Below are 20,037 nucleotides of genomic sequence, written 5' to 3' on the forward strand. Positions count from 1 at the left end.
TGGTGCAGGAGATGCAGCAACCCTGGGTGTAGTGAGTGCTAGGCTGCTGCAAATACCCTGAGGGTAGGAAGCCACTTTTCCTATGGGACACAGGAGGGGACAAGCAGAGCTGGAGTGCCAAGGCATCAGGCCTTTACTGCTCACTCCACACAGTGCTGAGAGCCTAACAGCTCCCATAGGGGAAAAGGAGCTCCTTCCAATGGCCCCAGGAGCCACTGCTCTGTGGTGTCTCTGTAGCACCAGCCCTTGGCTCTCCAGAGGAACTATGACAAGGGCTCAACTTCCCCATCAGTAAAGGCATTACCTTGAAGGTCAGCGCCCAGATCTCTGTCCCTTAAGGGGCTGGGCAAAAGTCTACGAGGGGTCAGTGCTTTTTAAGCTAACAGTCAAGCCAAAGGGTTTAATTACATAAGGCTGCTGCTGGCAAGCTCACACTGCTTTTGGAGCATCGTGCAGGAGCAGCTCAAACCAGCGTTCTTTTCCTCCTCCTCACACACCTACTCTCCAATACCGAAAGGAGACATCATCTCCTGTAGCAGCTATTAATAGACAAAATCACTCTGGGAAAGTGCTTTCCCAGTAAGACAGAGCACCTCTTCCCCTCCCCACACCTGGTACTGCTGTGGGCCAAGTGAAACACAGGAGCTGTTGAGCACTGAGTGCTTTCAACTGATGGCATGAACAATTCCCTTGGACTCCATGCATCCTCTCCAGCACCTTATCAACCTTGTCACGAGGTCCCCTAAGCCCTGACCTAGATGTTCCAGCTCTCCCCAGGGCTCAGGTTCCTTGGAGACATGTTACAAGCACCAATAGCACCTCTGCATCCAGAAGTGAAAAGAAATTTGAGAAAGCACCAAGCTGCTCTACTACTGCATGAACAGTAACCTGCCCACTGGCAGGGTGATGAAAGAAAGGGGCCCATGCGCCCCTCTGATGGCTGAACTGGCAGCAGGGGCAATGTCTGGAGACCTTGGCTCACAGACCCCTTTGCCACAAGCCCTGTTTTAAGCTCCCTGGCTGAAAGCAGCATTTACTGAACCAAAGACTTAAGGTCTGCACTCTTGCTGCGGTTGTCAGTGCTTTGAGGGAGCAGGGGAGGACAGTGGGGAGCACCATCAGCTCCTAAAGGGCTTCCTCCTGCCTCTGAACCCTCACATATATATCTGGCACTTATCCAAAGCAAAACCAGCTGCTGGCACTTTGCAAAGTTGAGTAGGTGCCACATTAAGCCTTAGGGACCCCATATGAGATTTTGAGCTGGACAACTACTGAGGGAAGAAAACCTTTGTCCGCTAATGATGCCCCCTTAAATCCACATCCCTTGCCCCACTCCCAGATGAGCTGTTTGCTGAAGAGAGAAGGGAAATGAGGCTCTGCTCACAGCAGCTATTCACTGAGGCAGACAGCTAAATGGGAAGTCACTTGGCCAAGACATTGGGCCATTCCCCTCTACATCCTCTTCACCAACCCTTATCTATGTGACAGCCATTTCCTGCTATCCATTCATCAGCATCACATACTTCTACCCCTTCCCCTTCTCCCCAAAAGCAGGCGGCTACTGCCTCCTCCACCTCCCTTCACAGTACCAGGCAACCCTGCCTGCTGGCGAAATTCATCCCTGTCAGGCTGCTCTTGCTGCTCTCAGGGTGAAACGTACATGTGTCACTACCCTGTTGCACCTCTGCCTCAGCTACCATTTGTGATCTCTATTTAGGTCAATACTCTATCTAAAAATAACGGTGCTTTGGCCAAGTGCTCTGGACATCACTCTAACAACAAAGTCTGAAATGTCTTTATGAATTGAATTTGCTGGGTCTGCTACTGCTTGTGAAAAATGACCAGTTAATGAGAGAGACCTGCTCACCTCAAGACTACATGTCCTGCTGCAGGGACATACATACTCCAACACAGTTACAGTTTCCATTCTCACAATTCACCGAATCAGTGGTGACTTTCAGATAGGAGCTGGTAAGAAACCACAAGGAAGTTGTTACAAGGAAGAAACAGGGATAAGAACATTCGTCCAAAACAAAGAGGTGGAGACTGGAAAGATTTTGTTCCCTCCATCCTGAGGACTGGTTTCAACACTACCCATTGCATAGCCTAACGAGCCTGAGCCACACCAAGCAAGGTGGGATTTCTCTTCCCATTTCTAAATTACAGTAGCATTTTTAATCAGAGGGACATCCTGAGTTCTGCAGCAGGATGGGACTCCTTAGACACAAACATGTGCTGACTTTCAGGGCTGCAGGGACAGAACAAACTACTCTGTCAGAACAGAAAAAAAAGTGCAGTTAACAAGAAACATCAGGGGATCAGACACTCTCTACTGTTTAATGGCTTTAGCATAACACTGTGCCATCTCCCCATGTTCCCACAGAGTCTCTGTGCTGGTCTTGTGGCAAGAACTGCACTGCTTGCAAGAGAAAAAGGACCTGCTGTTGCAACTAGTGCTTTCCAAGGCTCAATCCCCATATTCTCATGCTGAAGAACAGGCAGCATCGTTCTGTCAGTGAGATCGGGAGCAGGGTCTCTGCTGATCCTGGATGGTCACAAGTCAAGTGCTCCAATACAGTGGTTGCAGCAATGTTCAGCGTGGGAGCTGCTAAACCTTTCACATTGGCAGAACATATGCTCGATATCAAGAGTACATACAGCTTGCAGCTGGGTGCATACAGCTGTCCTAGCACTAAAGCATCACAGTTTACTGTGAGCGAACTCCAGTGCAGTAGTCAGGGCTCCCTGCATGCCTTTGGCATTTCCACTACCCTTAGCAACGACGTGAGAGCCTCCTGCCTTGCCTTCCATCTGCGTACAGACAGCCACGGCCCAGTCAGCAGCAGAGAACGCGGGGAGGCAGTTCTGGGGAAGAGACACAGAAAAGTCATTTGGACTGCAGTGCACTCTGAAGTGGGAATAAAGAAAGTTAACATCCTCTCCTCATCCAGCCTGGGCCCTCACTATCCTGAGGCAGTCGTGACTGTGAGGACCACAAAGGCTGAGTTTACATGTTAATGCTCTGTCTTGCCCTTGGGCAAGCACGACCTGCAGGATCCAGGGACACTTGTGCCCAGAAAAGACAGAAAGCACACCTGGTCCCAGTAGGGTCATCTCAGGTCCTGCCCCGTGTGATTAACCACCAACACTGGGCAGAATCCCAGGAAAAGCCTCATGCAGGACCTGCTGAGCAGTGGGTCCAGTCCTCCTTTGCAGGCAGGTTCCCCATGTGTCTGCCTGGGTTCTGCTTACCTTGGACACCTGACAGGCACAGAGCACCTCACCGGAAGCCTGAGGGCTTAGCAGCAAGACTGATGTGCCAGGAGACTTGTCACACAGCTGATTCACTACCTTCATTAGGATCTAGGAGAGACAGGGAGAAGAGGAGTCAGGTTACAGCAAAGGAGACTGGCATCCAGCAGAAAATGTGCTCAGCAATTCCCTCTCGCTGTTTGCAGCATCTGAGGTACTGCTAGGCCAGAAAGGAATGTGGATTACTCACAGAGAGGGAATTGGCTGGGACAGTATCAATGATGACAGGTTGGTTGCAATGTTTTGCTAGCAGGCTTTGTGCCTTCTTTTCAGCCTGGAGGGAGAAACACACAGCACTTTGAAGGGCTACAGGTTGCACAGGATGGGCTGGATGGCGATATATGCATGCAACATACATATAAAGGGAATGCAAGTGTTGCTCTATGGAACAGAAGGGATATAGATGTATGATAGCAGAAGTCAAAGTAAGACTGGCAGACTGAAATCTCGATTTGGAGATCTATACAGCCCTCCTTCCCTCAAAGTAAGCAAAGATGAACCCTTGGAAAAAGTGCAATAGACAGTGACCCCCATTCAGTCCCCAGCCTCTCTCCTTGACTTAAACACCACCACACCTCAGGAAGGCTTCTGTGGCAAGATGCTTCTACTTCTAAGAAACAAGCAGTTTCTTGCTGAGATCTCTTAAGTCACCAATAAGCATTTCTAAAGGGCTTTTAATGTAAATGGCAGAACACAAACACATGTGATAGCCACAGCAATATTCACATAGCTGGGAGAAAGGCTGTGCTGCTGCTGTCTTAGTGTACAACCTTGTTAAGCCCACTTGAGGATCATCTCATCTTCTCCATGTATAAACCAGGAGGTGGTGCCTATCTTCCTGTTGGTGTTGGCCAAAAGTGCTGTTATGGGGCTCTCCATCCTCACAGGCAGAGACATGTGGGGATTCTGCAGGTGCTAAAAACCCAGCCAGTCATTCCCGGCATTTTAAGCAACAACATCAGATAATGCCAGTGAAATAAACCCAACACAGGGCTTGCATTGCACTGTGTGTGATAGTACCTGCCTTCCTCTGCCTTCTAATGGGACCCTAGTGACCGAGTGGCTGTGAAATGTGACAGAGACACCAGATCCACTGGTGTGTGCCACACAGTGCCATCAGGTGGCTGCAAGTCAGTGTGCTGCTGCCACAGTACCTGCTGCAGCTCCAGTTTTTTGATAGCTGTGTTGGCCGTTCGCTGTAGAGCTTTGAGGATGGTCTGCAGTTCTTTTCTTTGCCACTGGGGCATTGCAGTGTTGGCCACTACCTGTAAGACAATTTCCAGTGTAAGAACATTAAACTGTACCTACACCTAAACTGCTAGTTCTCTGGCAGGTCAGGCTGGAGCCAGGCCTTTTTCCAGGCTCTCCTACAGCCCATGTGATCAGGCCAGCCAGTCATTGTGGTAAGCTGCTTTCTCTTTTCAGCTGGTCATCTGCCACCTAGGCACCTGGACACTGGTAAAAATCCTTGTGATCAAAGAGGCAACAGTATGTAGCAACTTGCCCTTGCTATTGACCATGGTAACATGTGAACCTGGTAGGGAAAAAATCATGTGCCTCAATTGTATAAAGCCCATGCTGGGATATTTCTGTATAGGAATGTAATCCTTACTTTGGTCAACTGGCCCACTTCTTTGGAGAGGTTCTGCATCTCAGGAATAGAGGTGATCCTCTGCTTCATTCGCAGGGAGACGGAGTCCACTTCCATAGCCAAACACTGGCCTACCTCCCGGGCCTGGAGAGGTAGAAAGAACCCAAGCTTCAAATGTAACACAAAAAATGAGTGGGGATGGAGAAAAAGGAGGCAGCAGGGTCATAAACACTTCAGTGTTGCTCAGGATCCAGTGGAAAGACACCTACAGGTGTTTTAAGAATTCCTATTCCTACATGACTCTGAAATAGAATATTCTTCTCTCGACTTGTAACCAACATTAGATGGTTACATCTAGGGGACCAAGCTGTCAAACATTTCTGTTTTCTCACTTTCTTGCACCAAGTCATCAGGATTTCACTGGGGAGCTCCACTTGCATCTTAGAATTACTTTTTCATTAGTAAACCTTGATCTCGAAACTACTGACCGAAGAAACAGAAGACAAACTAAAACTAAAAGAAACCTCATCAGCTGTTCAGGCGTATTTCCCGAGTTCAGCTATCTTGATGTATTTCTCATTGCTTTCTCCAACAACAATGCTACCATTAATAATAATAAAAAATCTATTACATGTTTTTTTCATCAGTGATGATCCTTATAGTTTGGAGCATTTCCTCCCTCCCAGATCTCTGTGCCCATGTCCTTTGAGACTTAAGACTAGAACAACAGAAAATACATAAGAAAAGCTGTGGGTAGTGAGGACTGCTCTGCCTAGCTAACCCTTCTTTCAAGTTATTCCCTCATGCCTGTGGCCTCCCTTGTCTCATTAACACATGCACAGAACTCCTCTCGGGGGCATCTCCAGGTCAGCACTTCCAGCAAAGAATGCAGATGTGCCCTGCAGCTTTTTGTTCTTCTGCAGGAAGGGAAAGCCTTGCTGGGGCACAGATGCATGAGGGACAGCCAGCCAAAAAGTAACAGATTTGCAGGGGTGGGCTTTGCCTTTAGTCTTTCTAATTCCACTGACTATGAGTCACTCTCCTCTGACTGCAGCCTTAAAGGAAGGGAACAAGCTTGTGAGGCACCTGACACCTCCAGATATCAAAGGACAGAATGATCTCACAAACACAATAGTAAGTTGCTTACTCTTTAAACAGACCCAGCCAGACCAGAACCACAGCTTAGTGTGAAAAAGACTAAAGGAATAAGCAAAAGGGCTGTAAGAATGAGGCCAAAGCCCTGTAATCATAAAGTGCAAATCCAGCTGTGAGAGGCAGGAGGTGAAACCAATGCACAAAGGATCACAGCTTTAAATGTCTACCCAGGGACTGAGATTCATAGACCAGAGGCTTCCTAATATTTTGTGTCAAGATTTTAACTTGGAAAAGGAGAAGAATGAAGGTCAAGGAGACAGAAGACTAGGATGGGGGTAAAAGAGGCGAATGGACATCAGCAGACCTGAGTCCAGATCAAGCACAGCAGGGAGGCTCCAACCAAAGCAGCAGGAAGCTAATTGTCTATGAGGAATCTACCAAGTTTAGTCCTTCTGGCATTGCCTTGACAAGGCAGAAATCTCAGTTCCCTCTTCCTTACCTGTTTGGCTTGTCTCCCTGTCACTGCAATGACACGGCTAATCCCTTTAACAAGCTGACGCTCACTGATGATGGCCAGATCTTCCACAGATCCTGTTTGTAGAAGGTGCCTAAAAAGTCAGCACAGAACAGGAAATAAAACTAGCTGCCCTCTGGAAATAGAAACCAGTAAACCTGCTTTCTTTTTGGAGAAGTCTGAAGTCCAGCATTCCCTTCCCAATCCCAATAGCAAAGTTCTCCTCTCCTTTCCTTCAGCAGTGGGATCAATTGGGATTTTTCTCTTCTACTCAGCTGCTACTAAACCTTGTAGAAAGTGATCTGTTGGTCCAATTCCACTACTCTCTTGACAGGCCAGCTCACAGCCTGGCCAGTAGACTCCAGTCACAACAGTTGTGCAGTCTCAAGGCTCTGACAACTTCCCCCTTCCTTCTTGGTTGAACACAGGATATGAAAACTACAGTGTCTCAGGTTCTGTTACTACAAGTAATCATTTCAGACAACTTCACAAGAATTGGTCATCTCTACTCCCATGCAGTTTCTTGTCCCACTACTCCCACAGGAATGATCTCATGGTTAGAAAATTGCTCATTTTCAGCTCTGTCTGCTCAAAAGCCAATTTGTTCCTGTTTGGTTTGGGGTTTTTTTTGTGTCAGCACTGTCCTAAGATTGGTTAGCTCTTCTTCTTACTCCCATTACTGCTAAAAGCAGAAGAAGGAGAAGATAATGAATTAAAATAAGCAGAGCAGTCTCAGGTTTTCACAACCATCTTGGAGTATCCAACCAGGACCCCAGCCCTCCTGCAACCCCAAAGGCAAAGCACTGGTGTGACAGGCCACACACTCTTTTCCCACACCCCGCTGGTGCTCTGTGGCTTCCAGGTTTGTTTCAGACTATGAAGCAAGGAAAATGCTTTGCATTTCATTAAATTTTGCTCACCTTAGGACTTCCAAAGCTTCATAACTAGCCCATTTAGTCCTCACAGTATCTTTTCAGTGAGGAAACTAAGTTTCACAAGGACAGGTTGTTGAGCTTGTAATGACATCTCTGCCTCAGCCACCAGTGCCCACAAACATGCTGCCTTCTGACTGCAAGTAAAAGTCACTTACGTCCCACAGCAGAGCTCCACAGAGGTCTGCATTGCAGCCTCGGAGTCACGGACCAGCACACTCTCCACAGGGACCCCCAGAGACACTATCCTCACTGGATCTGGATACCCCTGACAGAGGAGACAGGGATCAGCAGCTAACAACATGCTCCTTCTGGGGCACTTATAGACTAATTACATGGCTTCAGGTGTCTGCCTCATTTTATTCCTATACTAGAATAGTCCCAGTCAGAGGCAGCACTGCTTCTCCCCCACAGCCAGCCACCATGGGGAGAAAGAAACAGCTGTGTGACACTACAGGCTTTTGGTTCCAAAGGGATGAGCTGAAAGCCTATGCATCACCAGCCTATATGTTTTAAAACACAGTGTTCTGAGATCTCATCTCTGTACTATTTTCTTTTCTCAGTTTTGGGAGTCAATTCCCTTGCAGAAACATCTTGTGTCAACATCTCTTGTGTCCCAGATGATTCCTGCTGAAGGAGAGGACTCATGAAGATGTGTGCTGCTATCCAGTCATACCTCATCCACTACACGGAGTCCCTGAACTCTTCTTGCCAGCGTGAGTGGGACCTCAGCCATATGCACAACCTCATTTCTTTGGATCACATCCTGGACCACTTGCTCCACTTGCTGCAGCTGCTCCACAGTCACAGGGCCCTGAGGAAGTAAATCAGACACCTTCAGGAGAAGCCTCCTGAATAGAACAGAATGAAGGAAGGAGAACTGAGGCAGGACCACTGGGCAACTCAGCTTGGGAACACCACTCTTCCCTTGTATCTCATCTTCTCTATTTGTAAAAAGGAATTGTGAGCATCATTGCCCACCCATCCCCTTCTCTCATGAGGGATTAAGGATTTTTGATGCAAGAGCACCAGCCAAAGCCTCAGGAGAGATACTGGCATGAGTGACAGGTTAACAGAGCCAGCATTCATCCTGACCCAACAGCTTTCAGTTCCCAAATACTCTCACCTTGATGTTCAGTACAGACATCAGATATGTGTTGCAGCCAAACACCACCTTTCAAAGACCCCTTTACACTATTTCATGTCAGTCCCATGACCACTGGCCTTGCTAAGTCTTTTATTTCTGACCCCCATTCATCCCCTCAGCAAGCCCTGCTCAGGGTCAGGTCAATGCAAAGTTGACCCAGTCATATCCAGAGGGCCAAGCTTCATTGCTCAGATAAAATGTGACCTGTCTGTAAAGGAGTGATTATGGCAAGAGGAGAAAAATCCATGGAGAAGGCCAGTACTGGAATGTTGGCACTACTGAGAACAAGGAAACTGAAATTCAGAGTCACCTTGGTATCAAAATCGAAGCGCAGCCGCTCTGCTGTCACATGGGACCCGCGCTGCTCTGTGCTGTCACCCAGGACGTGTCGGAGTGCAAAGTTCAGCAGGTGGGTAGCAGTGTGGTTTGTCATGCAGGCCAGACGCTGAGCCTGGAAGTACAGACAGCTTGGCATGGAATGCTGGTTTCCACAGCTCAGAGGAGCAGGGGATGACCCAAAGTGGTAAGGGAAAGGCTGCATGTGAAGGGATGGGAGAAGATGGGGGGAAAATAATGGGTAGTACAGCTATCAGATTAACTATGTGACAGGGAAGATCTAACTTCTTTTCCTATGGGACCCCCTCTGTAAACCAGCAAAAGGTAGGCCAGATGCTTTTGGACAGACCAGTGGTTCACAGAAAATTACAGAGCCACTTATGATGTCTCCTTACCACTGCACATTACAATGAGGAACATTCTCAAGAATACAAGGTACAAAGATCTGCTGTGCCCATGCTACTGAGGACATAACAAGGAAAAGACTAAGAGCAGTGAGTTATCACCTCATCCACAAAAAGCTGCACTTGGTCACCAACATGCAGGGTTTCCACAGCAGTAACCTCATGGATCACATAGCCACCACAGAGATGAACTGACTCTACAGGGAAGAGTACATCCTGAGAAAAGAGACATAAAGATGAGTTAGGACACAGGGAAAATGCAAATACTAGTGCTAAGTACCTACATGATTGGAATAGGAAACACAATTCCCACTGATCCCTAAAAGACAGGGATTGGATAGAAAAAGCAGAGAGAGGCTTGCTACAAAGCTAACCAGAGTGCCTTAGAACCTTCCTTGCACCCATTCACTGCACAACATATTGAGGCTGCCAACTTAGAGTGGAGGGGCAGTAACACCACAAGTGCTGATGAATTTTTTTAACAAGGATGCTTGTTCATAAGAAAATGGACACATTTGCCAAGTCACCTGTCTCAGGCATCCAAGGTGCTAATTCTGCCTCACTGGGCTGGCAACAGAAACTGGATCCCCACTTCAGCTTGGGGAGAAGTGCTGAGCAAGGCACTATCACATTCTGCAAGGCTAAAAAGGCCGAATCAATGCCCAGAGGTGATTATAAAGAGCTGGAATGTCGGAAGGAGGATAGGCTGCACCCCATGTAACTTTCCATGAAAAGGTCAAAGCTTGCCCTCTTGTAAGGCTGAAAGAACATGCTGCAGAAATTGAGGTCTTTCCTGATGTTCTTGTGAGGAATAAAGAATTTTTCCACTGGATCTCAGGTTGGGCACTGCTTGCAGTTGTCCAGGACTGACCAGAGACCAGTCACTCAGCTCATGGACTCCCTAATCATTGATTGCCTTCTCTCAGCAGTACAGCCCCAACTAGCAAGAATGCAGCACACTGAAGGGAGATCTAAAGACTTTACAGTCTTACCCAGCAAGATGAAATTGCAAAGGGCTGGGATAGACAACCAGAGCAGCAAGTACACTTCTGTGAAGTTACTGCTGCTTCTGCCTTACCACACCAACCCTGATGCAAACGCAAGGGAACTGTCAAGAGTCAGCAGCTAGCAAATTAACACAGTAAAATAGCTCATCACTTGGGGAATTCTGATTGGCCTCAGTACCCATGGCAGACTTGAGTTAGGCAGCAAAGGGCCTTACCTGCTGTCCTAAACGTATCATGTAGCCTTGATCAGAGTCTTGCCCACCCTGCTCTGCATAGAAGTTAGTCCTGTCCAAGATAACACCACAGCGTTGCCCTGCCCCAACCTCCTTCTGGAGAGACTGATCTCTGTACAGCATCAGGACAGTGGCCTGGCATGGGCTGAACTCTGTCAGAGGGAAGAAGACAGCAGCAATTAGTGCATACATCCTGTCAGATTGCAACAGGAAAGGAGGGATCACTTCCTCATGCCAACACTGCCAACACCCAGGCCATACTAAAAGCTGGCACTTTGCCTTGGTAGGAGAGGAACAGCTACTGGCAGAAAGGATAAAGAATCTGTTGACTTGAACTAAGTCACCCCTCACTTCCCTAATGACAGGACTGCTGAGTAGCAGCTACACAGGCAGGGACACCCAGTCTGGCTCCACATGAGCCTGGTAGAAGAAAATGCGGCACAGGCACATCTGCATCTTGCTACACTATAAGCTTGGCAAACCTGCTTGACTTTTATGAAGAGATGACAGACATGGTGGACAAGGGACAGCAGCAATGTCACCTTCCTTGATGCAGCAAGCTTCTACCATACTCTCCTGTAGATTCCTCGAAGCCAAATTTGGGCAATATGGACTGCATAGGTGGACCATAAGGTGGGTGTGTTAACTGGATGGGCAGCTGGCCCCACAGAGAATTGCTCACTAGTTCAGTGTTCAACTGATATTCAGTTACTAGTAGAGCTTCTTGGTGGCTTACCTTAGGGCCAGCACCACTTAACCTCTTCATTAATGACTATCCATGACATCATGGCATGTACCCATATCCCAATTGTGCATGGCAGTGAATTTACAGGGACTGGCTGATATATGGAAGAACTAGTCTGCTATGCTAAGGCATCTCAGCATCTCAGCAGGCTAGAGAAATGGACTGACAGAAATCTTGGGGTCCTTGGGAGCAAGCTGAACACAAGCCAGCAGGGTGCCCTTGCAGCAAGGAAGACTACCTGCCTGCTCGGCTGTATGAACACAAACACAGCCAGCAGGTCAAAGAAAAAGGTTAGATATCCCTATTTAGCATTTGTGAGACTACATCTAGAGTACAGGAAATTCTGGCTGTATGTAAAGAAAAAAGATTTTCACACTAAGAGTGATAAAGAACAGGGAACAAAGAGGCAGTGGGATCTCTGTCCTTAAAGATACTGAAAACTTAAATGGACAAGGTTCTGAGCAACCTGATCTGACTGTGAAGCTGATGTTCCTTTTATCAAAAAATTGGACCTCCAGAGATCCCCTTCAACCCGAATTATTCCACGATTTAGAGGCTGAAGAGGTGGGACAGTTCTAGCTTGGAGATTTCAGCCAATGTCACTGCTGGGTTTTTATCTCTGCTGTGCTCTTGCCATAATATATATAGCTTGAATTGCCTCACTTTCTGCTTAGCTTGGGCTGCCACCAGCACACTGGGTGAGAGAGAGTTGGTGTGCACAGCTATCTCTAATTGTCTATGACAGCCGTACCACCTCTTGCTCTCTGTGGTTTATCTTCATGCTTTCCCCAGAGCATCAGAAACCTCAGTTAACCTAAATAATAAAGAGTCTGCGCTGGCATCTAGTGGTCTGCCATGGAAATAGCAAGGGCACAATTTCAGCCAACTACCTAATCTATTTGCATCTGTTTGCATTAACCATCCTTTATTCTCCCAAGCACACACACTCATGAGCCTAATTGTTGGAGACTCATCTCTCGAAGAAATCAACAGTCCAGTCTTCACCACTCCACCCAGTGGTGCCAATCCAGAGCTCACAGCCTTGTCACCAGCCCAAGGGCTTCCTAGGGTCACATCGCTATAAAAGCACCTACTTTGGGATGAGGTGCAGGGGCAGGGAAAAGATGCGCCAGCAAGCTGGGCAGGTTTGGACCATGAAGTACACGTTCTGCATGCATGAGGGTTAAGTAGTAAAAGCAGTCTTGTGAAAGACTCCAGTGCCCTCAGGCAGAATTTGCCTTACGGATGGGGCCTGGCCACTTACCGTACTGCCCATACTGCCCAAGCGTGTAGGCGTACTTTGGGGAGTCATCGGTGGCAGGCACGTTGCTGCTCCGCAGCTGAGCCAGCGAGTGCACATCAAGGCACGTGTTCGTGTTCTCTGGCTGTTCTGCCTGTGGGCCCCCAGCCTTCCGCTGCAGCAGAGCACAGGCACAGTTAGATGGGAGATACTGGGGGGCACACAAACCAGTAACTGGTGCTTTAAGTCTAGGAACACGGTCCCGTGGTGTAATGGAGAGCACTCCAGACTCCAAATCCCAAGGTCGTGAGTTCAAGTCTCAGTGGGGACGGTCCCCTGGCAGTTCACATCTCGGATGCTCAGCAGGGTCAGCTGGTGCTGTGACAGTCCCGAGGACTTCACTGTCACTGTCCAAGCTCACTTGGCCGTGGCAAATGAACCCTTAGGACTTAAACGGAGGGGCCAGTTCTGCGCATGCTGTGCCTCACCTAAAAAATCCACTGCACAGGCTGGAAGGGAACATCCACGTGGGGAGAGCCCTTCCCAAATATTTGTTCGCGAAGTCTGGCCATACATACATATACATACAAGTCTAGGAACAACTTCTTCCCCCTTTGTGGAAAAAGCTTGCTTAGATCTAGGCTAATGGAGCTGACTGCTAAACGAACCCCATTCATTTAATCCTCACAAGCACTCAATACCATGCTGTGTCAGCCTTGAGCCAGGCCATAAACAACAGCTAACACAGTCTCCCTGCCACCGTTTGCTGAGTAGCTGTGAAACTTCCAGGCCCTTAAAGCTCATGAGAGCAAGGCCTAGAACCAAGTAATGCATGAGTGTGTGGGGGTGGTGGGTGAACAGTGCAAGTCTTCCAGCACTACAGAGACCAAGGAGATTTTGTAAACTCTTCATAAATAATTTGCTGCTTGAGCTATCTAAGCTGGTTCTGCTTTGTGTGAGAAGATGGACTACATGACTGACACAGGACTCTCCTAATGTATGTAATTCTCTTATAACCTTCACTCCAGCAACAGTCAGCATCATAAAACACTTCTACCAACCTGGAGAAAATTATCAGCCAATACTTACAGTCCCACACTTACAAACAAAGCCACTGTGATGACACTGCTGTTTTAGACATCTTCAGGGAGAAGGCATGTGGCCGTGTGGTGCACCTGAAGAGCCTCAGCAGTGAAAGGGATTCTACTTCCATGCTCACAGAAGAGAAAGGTTGTGAATTATTCTGACAGTGAGTCTCCCTCTTACCTTTGCATCTTCCAGTGCAAGTTCATTAAAGGCAGCTGAATCCAAACTGATTCCTTTTTCTTCAAGCATCAAGTCAATTAGATCGAGAGGGAATCCCAAATTCCCATAGAGAGACCAGGCTACTTCAGCTGTTAAGACAAAAAGGAGGACAGGACCTCTGTGTGAACAAAGATACCACAGGCATCCCAAAATTTGGATGGGACCAATCCAGTGTGTGCCTTGGTAACTAGATTCACCTGTGTTGTGTGCAGCTGCACTGGTAACAGGGAAGAGAAGCCATGCGGTTCTCGTATGGGATTGAGTATTAATGATGCTCCACAGCCCCATTGCTGCTAAAATACAGTGCAGCACATATAGAGCAGCACTGGTTGGGTTCTGTGCTGCTCCTTTCATCTGTGTCTTATAAGGATCTAGTTATCAGTCAATAAAGTAGCAAAGGAATGTTTCTAACTTGTCTGGTGCCTAGTTTGTTATGAGAACAAAGTATGAGAAAACAAGGGCAATCTGGAGAAAAAAGCAACATCTGCTTGTCTGCCTGGGGCTAGAAGGTCACAAAAGACATGTGAGGGAAGTAGACATCCACCAGTTTTAAATGCACTACTTGTGAGGACCTGGAGCAAACCATTTCTAAATGCAGCTTGTCAGAGGGAGACTCACCTGGGAAATTTGTGGAGGGCTCCATCTGCTGCACTGTCCGCTCAATGATGCGCCTCCCACGCTCGAGGGAGGACAGAAACGCGGCCTCGTTCTCATTGATGATATCCATGATCTGCCCCAGGATCAGAAGGGTTAGCCACAACACTTCACGGAGTTCCCCAGCTCAGCTCAGCCCTGCTCAGTCCACTCAAACCAAGTCAACCAGATTTTTTGTTCTGCAAGTATCCATCACAACACATCTCCAATGCACTATCAAACACTGCCAAAGTCATTGTGCCTTTCTGTCAAAGAAATATTGGCCATACACCTGGGGAAGGCTTTAAGTAGAAAAATGTTCTCTGTCAGACATTCATGTCTGTGACCCTACTACAATTGTATATCTGGAACAGCTAGAGAAGTTACTTGTCATAGCTGCTGTCAGCAGAAGCAATTCAGGACTAGCCTTAGATCACTAACCCACTTTAAACAAAGGGTACCCAGGCTAGGACAGGCTGTACTTGCACTCAACAAAAGAGCTACCATAGCTTTTTAAAAGAAACAGCTGCCTTACACCAGGACATGAAGTCCCTGGTAAGGACCTAGTTGAGTTCCCCCATGAAAATCTGCAACAGATACTTCTTCTGTCCGGCACACTTCAGTCCACCCCTGAGAACATGGTTATGGAGGAGGCTATGCAAACTCCTCCAGCTAAGTCCCAAGGAAGGGCTGACTTCCGCCCCTGAGAGCAGTGCCTCACAAAGATGGTGAGATGGAGGTTTCTCTCCAGGGGATCCCACATTGCTCACCTGGTCTGCATTCTTCACCAGCTCTGGATAAGCATCTCCCTGTGGAGTGAACCTCAGTTAGTGATAACATTCTCAGCATCTTCTTCAGGGGATCTTAGACCGTGCCACAAACATAGAGGTTTCTCAGGCAGGTGCATGTGAAGGGAGCCCCAGAGCACAGCTCCAGGGTCAGCAGTGCGGGGAAAGAATCACACATGGACCATCTCCTGCCTGTGTCCCTGTGACCAGCCTCTACTAGCCCCTGCACAACATCTCTAGGCAAACACGCCCATTCACAATAGGAAGATCAAAACAGGAAAAGAGCATTGTCTTTGAAAATGCTGTTAGTACTCATAGAGACCAATTTCAGATGGCTTTAACCAGATGCAACACCTTGGAAGTCACCATCAGCTACACACCTTGGAACTCCTTCACATCCTACACTGTCTCCTGACAGTGTGCAGGATGGCAGCATGGAGTTTAGTAGGACGTGTGATAAGCTTGAATCTTTTTCCCTCAAGGCAACAGTTTTACTCACCAGCACTTCTACTACAGTAGGCACCAGGGAGGCCAGGAGTCCAGGTGGAGCCTGAAGGACTTCAGAGCAAAAGCGGACAGCCCTGCGCAGGATCCGACGCAGCACCAGTCTGAAAAAAAGGGCAGGATTCATCAGACAGCCATGTGAGCATCCCTGCCCAGCTCCCACATCCAGCTCCCCCAGCTTCTCTGGTCTGATTCACCAACACAGGCCAGCTGCTCCCCACACTCAACACCCATACAAGGATGATTCTGCAGATTGGAACTCTTTCCATGCTCTCACCTTCCTGCCTTCCCAAAGCTCATGCACTTCCTATCTTGGGTGCACACCAGAACCTTTCTCCTGGCTGTCCATATTCCTTTCTAGACCTAACACCCTCCACCCCATGCCGTTTCCTTATGTCCTTACTCCGCTCCAGAGAAGCCTGGGTAGATGCCATCAGTGATGCACACACACAAGGTGCGCACATGATCTGCCACCACACGGTAGGCCGTGTTCACACGCCCAACATCAGCATCCCCAACCAGACCTTGGTATCTGGGCGCCCTGCAGCCCTACAAGAGAAGGTAGGGATATAAATTAGCATAAATTAATGGCTGCAGAAGTAGTAGTTTCAATACAAGAGGCATCCAGTCACACTTGACATCATGTTTCTCAACTACCTCTGAACCTTATGCATCTAAGATTTACTCATTAAATACTTCCACAGCATTAGAAGCCAAGACTTCTATACCTAATACAGGTCAGCCAATGCACTGGCACTGAGAAATTTAAGAAACTTGGGAGGAAAAATGGATCAGCAATGCCAATATTCCAGCAAATTTTCAACCTGGAATTCTCCCCAGTTTTTCTAGAATGTTGCTCTGAACCTGGCTGGACATAAATATGACATGTAGAGAAGGCTGAACCAGGCAAGCAGTCTGCATTCAAGGACCTTCCACTGAGCCATGTCTCTGAGCAGAAGCACCATTACCTTGTGAATGGCATCCAAGATGGGAGTAAAGAGATCTGTGTCATAGTTGGAGCGTTTGTTCTGCAGAACTGTCACCAGCCTTTCCAGACCCATTCCAGTATCCACGTGGTGCTCCGGCAAGGGAAGCAGATTCCCCTCCACCTCTCTGTCAACCAGACAGGAAAAATAAAGGCAAAAGAGAAGTAAGGGTCAGTTTCTGGGCAAATAAAAAAAAGGAGCAGGTAAATTGAAGAGAACAGGAGAGTGATAGGGGATGGATACAGTGGGAGACCCACCGAAAGGAAGCTCAGGGACAGGACTAACAGACAGCTGCCTTGGCACTGTCAAGCAGCCAGGATCCTGACCATCAGTCAGGATAGGCTGTAATGTAAGGAGAAAGGCCTGCCCTAACAGGGTCAAAGGCCTTCTTCTCCATCTGTAGGTTTCTCTGGGCTGCTGCAGACCTCAAGAGACCTCTGGAATGCAGCAGTAAAGTAGAACAGACAGCAAAGGTTGAAAAAGAACAGGGCAAATAAATCAAGGCGGACCAATAGCCGCACGGGAACATCACCCCAGCTTTCCTCTTGCTTCTGTATTGCCACCTTCTGGAAAGCGGTAAAATGTCTGAGAGTATACATATATGAGTTTGGAATCAAACAAGGGGGAAAGGCTCTGAAGTTCAGACAAGATGCCTGGTACCTGCTGTACTGCATGAAGACCAAGTTCCAGATCTCCACTACATCAGGGCTGCCCTGGTTCACCAGTGTTGCAGCATTTCTGCCACCGCCCACATGGTCATAGTGGATCTCTGTGCAGGGACCACAAGGACCTGTGTCCCCCATCTCCCAGAAGTTGTCCTTCAGTGGAAAAGGAAGCACGTGACTGGCAGGCACCCTGGAAAGGCAAACAACATAGGTGGAAAAGCTGAGGCAATACAACCAAAGCACAGAGCAGCCTAGATCACAGCAAAAGCTGGGAGGAATACTTTCTTCCTACTACAGACTCCATATGCAAACACATTAGAAATCTTCTGCTTCTGTTGACACAAAATTACTCTCCTTAGCAAGAACAAGCTGGGCCAAAACAGACAGGATCCTATTGTCTCCCCAGAATGACTGGCAAACACAGCCAGGCCTCTGCTGATGGAAACAGGCTCTCTACTGGGACTGTGGAGCACCTTCCTCCTTGGAGCAAAGGCAAGATCTGACCACAACAGACAAGATCGAACACGAACAGAGCTGGCTGCCCTGGGTTTAAAGACCACATAAAGCCTGGAACAAGCTTCCAAAACACAGCAGTGCTCTCTGCAATAGCTTCACCCCCTCACTGAAGCAGCAATTGCCAGCTTTCAGAGAACACACTCTCTGTAGCTCATGATGGGGAGAATGCATACGATTGAAGATACTTCTTCACACACTTCATCCAGGCCAGCCAGTGTCAGGCCCATAGTCCCCACAGTGATACCATCTGAGAATGAGCTAAAAGGTCTAGTGCCCTGGTGAGCCCAGCTGACTTGGGCTCTGACAAACCAGGAATGAAATGAGTTTTAAACAAAACATTTGGCCCCTACATCAATTAAGGATCAAATGGCAAACTGTGGAGATTGAAATGCCAGCAGCTGCTGCTCAAAACCTCTTCTCTAACACACTTACCCCAGGTGAAGCCATACATCCCTGCACTCCTCATCTGCGCTCAGCCCCAAGGTGGAGTCTCCACCAAAATAGGTGACATACAGGCGATCTCTGGGGATCTCGTAGACCTCTGTCAAGAGCTCCCAGGCCATGCTACATGCCTCCTCCTGAGCAGGTAGGGAACATAAACAAAGAATTGTAATCTAGGATGCATAGTGATGAAGGAAGGCTCTTTAGAATGGGAGTCAAACACCAAAGAAGTTAATTTCAGCTGCGGTTTCCCTTTCCAATTTTAAGGCATATTTGCAAGTGAAGGATGAGGGTCAGGAGCTCACAGCTGCCTGTGAAAAGCTGACATTCCTGAATTACTGGGAGACCTCCAGGATTACAGCATGATTTACTTCTATGTGCCTACCAGCAAAGTTACATGAATTACTTTTTTCCAAGCAAAAAATGTACTCACTAGCAAAAAGTTTCCTTTTCAGCTTTTCTAGTAATAAGCATAAAATGAACTGGTAACCTCTCTTCACTGTATTAAATGGTCTACACTGGCACTCTCACAGAGAATTTCCATTACTATGTGTTGTTCACAGCTTTGACAGGCTGAGTGCTTTGAGAGCCTGAAGGGCAAATTTAGTGATAGAACTCATCAGCAGACCACCTCTGCACCAAGCCACAGAGCTCCCAAGAAGCAATCTAGAGTGTACCAGTAATCCAGAGCTGCTGACAGCCCTACGGCACTACAGCGGAGCTCCAAAAGAAAGGCCTTGTTTCCCCCTGGAAAAGATTTGCTCCTATCACCTCACCTTAAAGTAATCCCCAAAGGACCAGTTCCCCAGCATCTCGAAGAAGGTGTGATGGTAAGTATCTCTGCCCACATCCTCCAGATCGTTGTGCTTTCCTCCTGCACGCACGCACTTCTGGCTGTTCACCACCCGTCGGTGCTGCGCCAGCTCACTCCGAGGGTGCACCGTGCCCAGGAAAATGGGCTTGAACTGGAAATGAGAGACACCCGCTACTGCCAGATGCCACCCAGAGCGGGGGGCTATGCCTGGGGCTCCTAACACACACCCACAGAACGGGCCACGTTGGAAGGGACCACCGCGGGTCACCTGGTCCAACCTCCCTGCTTAAGCAGGGTCGTCCTAGAGCACATGGCACAGGATTGTGTCCAGACGGTTCTTGAATATGGACAATAGAGGAGACACTACGGCACTACGAGGGGCGACCGGGAGGGCAGTGGCGTGGTCAGCGCAGGGCACGTCGGACACCTCGGTGCCAGGGGGCAGCTGGCGGCGGGCTGTGCTCCGCTGGGGACGCGGAGGCCCCGGGAGCGGGCGGCGGGGCCGTGCGGGAGCGGGGCGCGGCGGCAGCACCTGGTTCATGCCCGCGTTGACGAAGAGGAGTCGCGGGTCGCCGCGGGGCCGCACGGGTGCCGAAGGCAGGCGGTGGTGGCCATGGCGCTCCTGGAAGAAGCGCAGGAAAGCGGCGCGGACCTGCCCCGCCGGCGGGCAGGCGGCAACGCCGCGGCGAGAGCTGCAGGGCACGCACCACGGCACGGCCAGCAGCAGCCGCCGCCGCAGCCGCCCGGCTGCAGCCATAGAGCCCACGGGCGGAGCGGGGCGCAGGGGCGCCCGGAAGGGACCGTGCGGGGGCGGTGCCGGTGGGGCGGG

The 20,037-nt window shown here is 48.8% G+C and overlaps 1 protein-coding gene across 1 annotated transcript; it reads right to left on the bottom strand.

The window, feature by feature from the left end:
- Nucleotides 1–2,323: 2,323 nt before the first annotated feature.
- Nucleotides 2,324–20,024, bottom strand: AARS2 (alanyl-tRNA synthetase 2, mitochondrial). Its single transcript, XM_071576572.1, has 22 exons — nucleotides 19,741–20,024; nucleotides 19,171–19,359; nucleotides 18,386–18,531; nucleotides 17,433–17,627; nucleotides 16,755–16,899; nucleotides 16,190–16,335; nucleotides 15,782–15,890; nucleotides 15,265–15,303; nucleotides 14,480–14,591; nucleotides 13,823–13,950; nucleotides 12,581–12,731; nucleotides 10,554–10,723; nucleotides 9,434–9,547; nucleotides 8,902–9,042; nucleotides 8,121–8,258; nucleotides 7,603–7,712; nucleotides 6,498–6,606; nucleotides 4,925–5,047; nucleotides 4,467–4,577; nucleotides 3,503–3,586; nucleotides 3,253–3,363; nucleotides 2,324–2,865 (listed from the first exon to the last, which is right to left on the bottom strand). The coding sequence occupies exons 1-22, from the start codon at nucleotides 19,963–19,965 to the stop codon at nucleotides 2,701–2,703; spliced, it is 2,961 nt and encodes a 986-aa protein (XP_071432673.1). The 5' UTR covers nucleotides 19,966–20,024; the 3' UTR covers nucleotides 2,324–2,700.
- Nucleotides 20,025–20,037: the final 13 nt, after the last annotated feature.

The sequence above is a fragment of the Pithys albifrons genome, chromosome 2 (genome assembly GCF_047495875.1).
Source record: "Pithys albifrons albifrons isolate INPA30051 chromosome 2, PitAlb_v1, whole genome shotgun sequence".
Classification (NCBI taxonomy): Eukaryota; Metazoa; Chordata; class Aves; order Passeriformes; family Thamnophilidae; genus Pithys; species Pithys albifrons.

Excerpts from the sequence above, each read along its gene's own strand:
- AARS2 (XM_071576572.1), bottom strand. The coding sequence starts at position 19,965 with ATGGCTGCAGCCGGGCGGCTGCGGCGGCGGCTGCTGCTGGCCGTGCCG. Across the intron at positions 12,732-13,822 it reads TTGCACTGGAAGATGCAAAG|CGGAAGGCTGGGGGCCCACA; the intron begins GTAAGAGGGAGA and ends GCTCTGCTGCAG. Across the intron at positions 6,607-7,602 it reads GTGGAGCTCTGCTGTGGGAC|GCACCTTCTACAAACAGGAT; the intron begins GTAAGTGACTTT and ends CTGACTTTTTAG.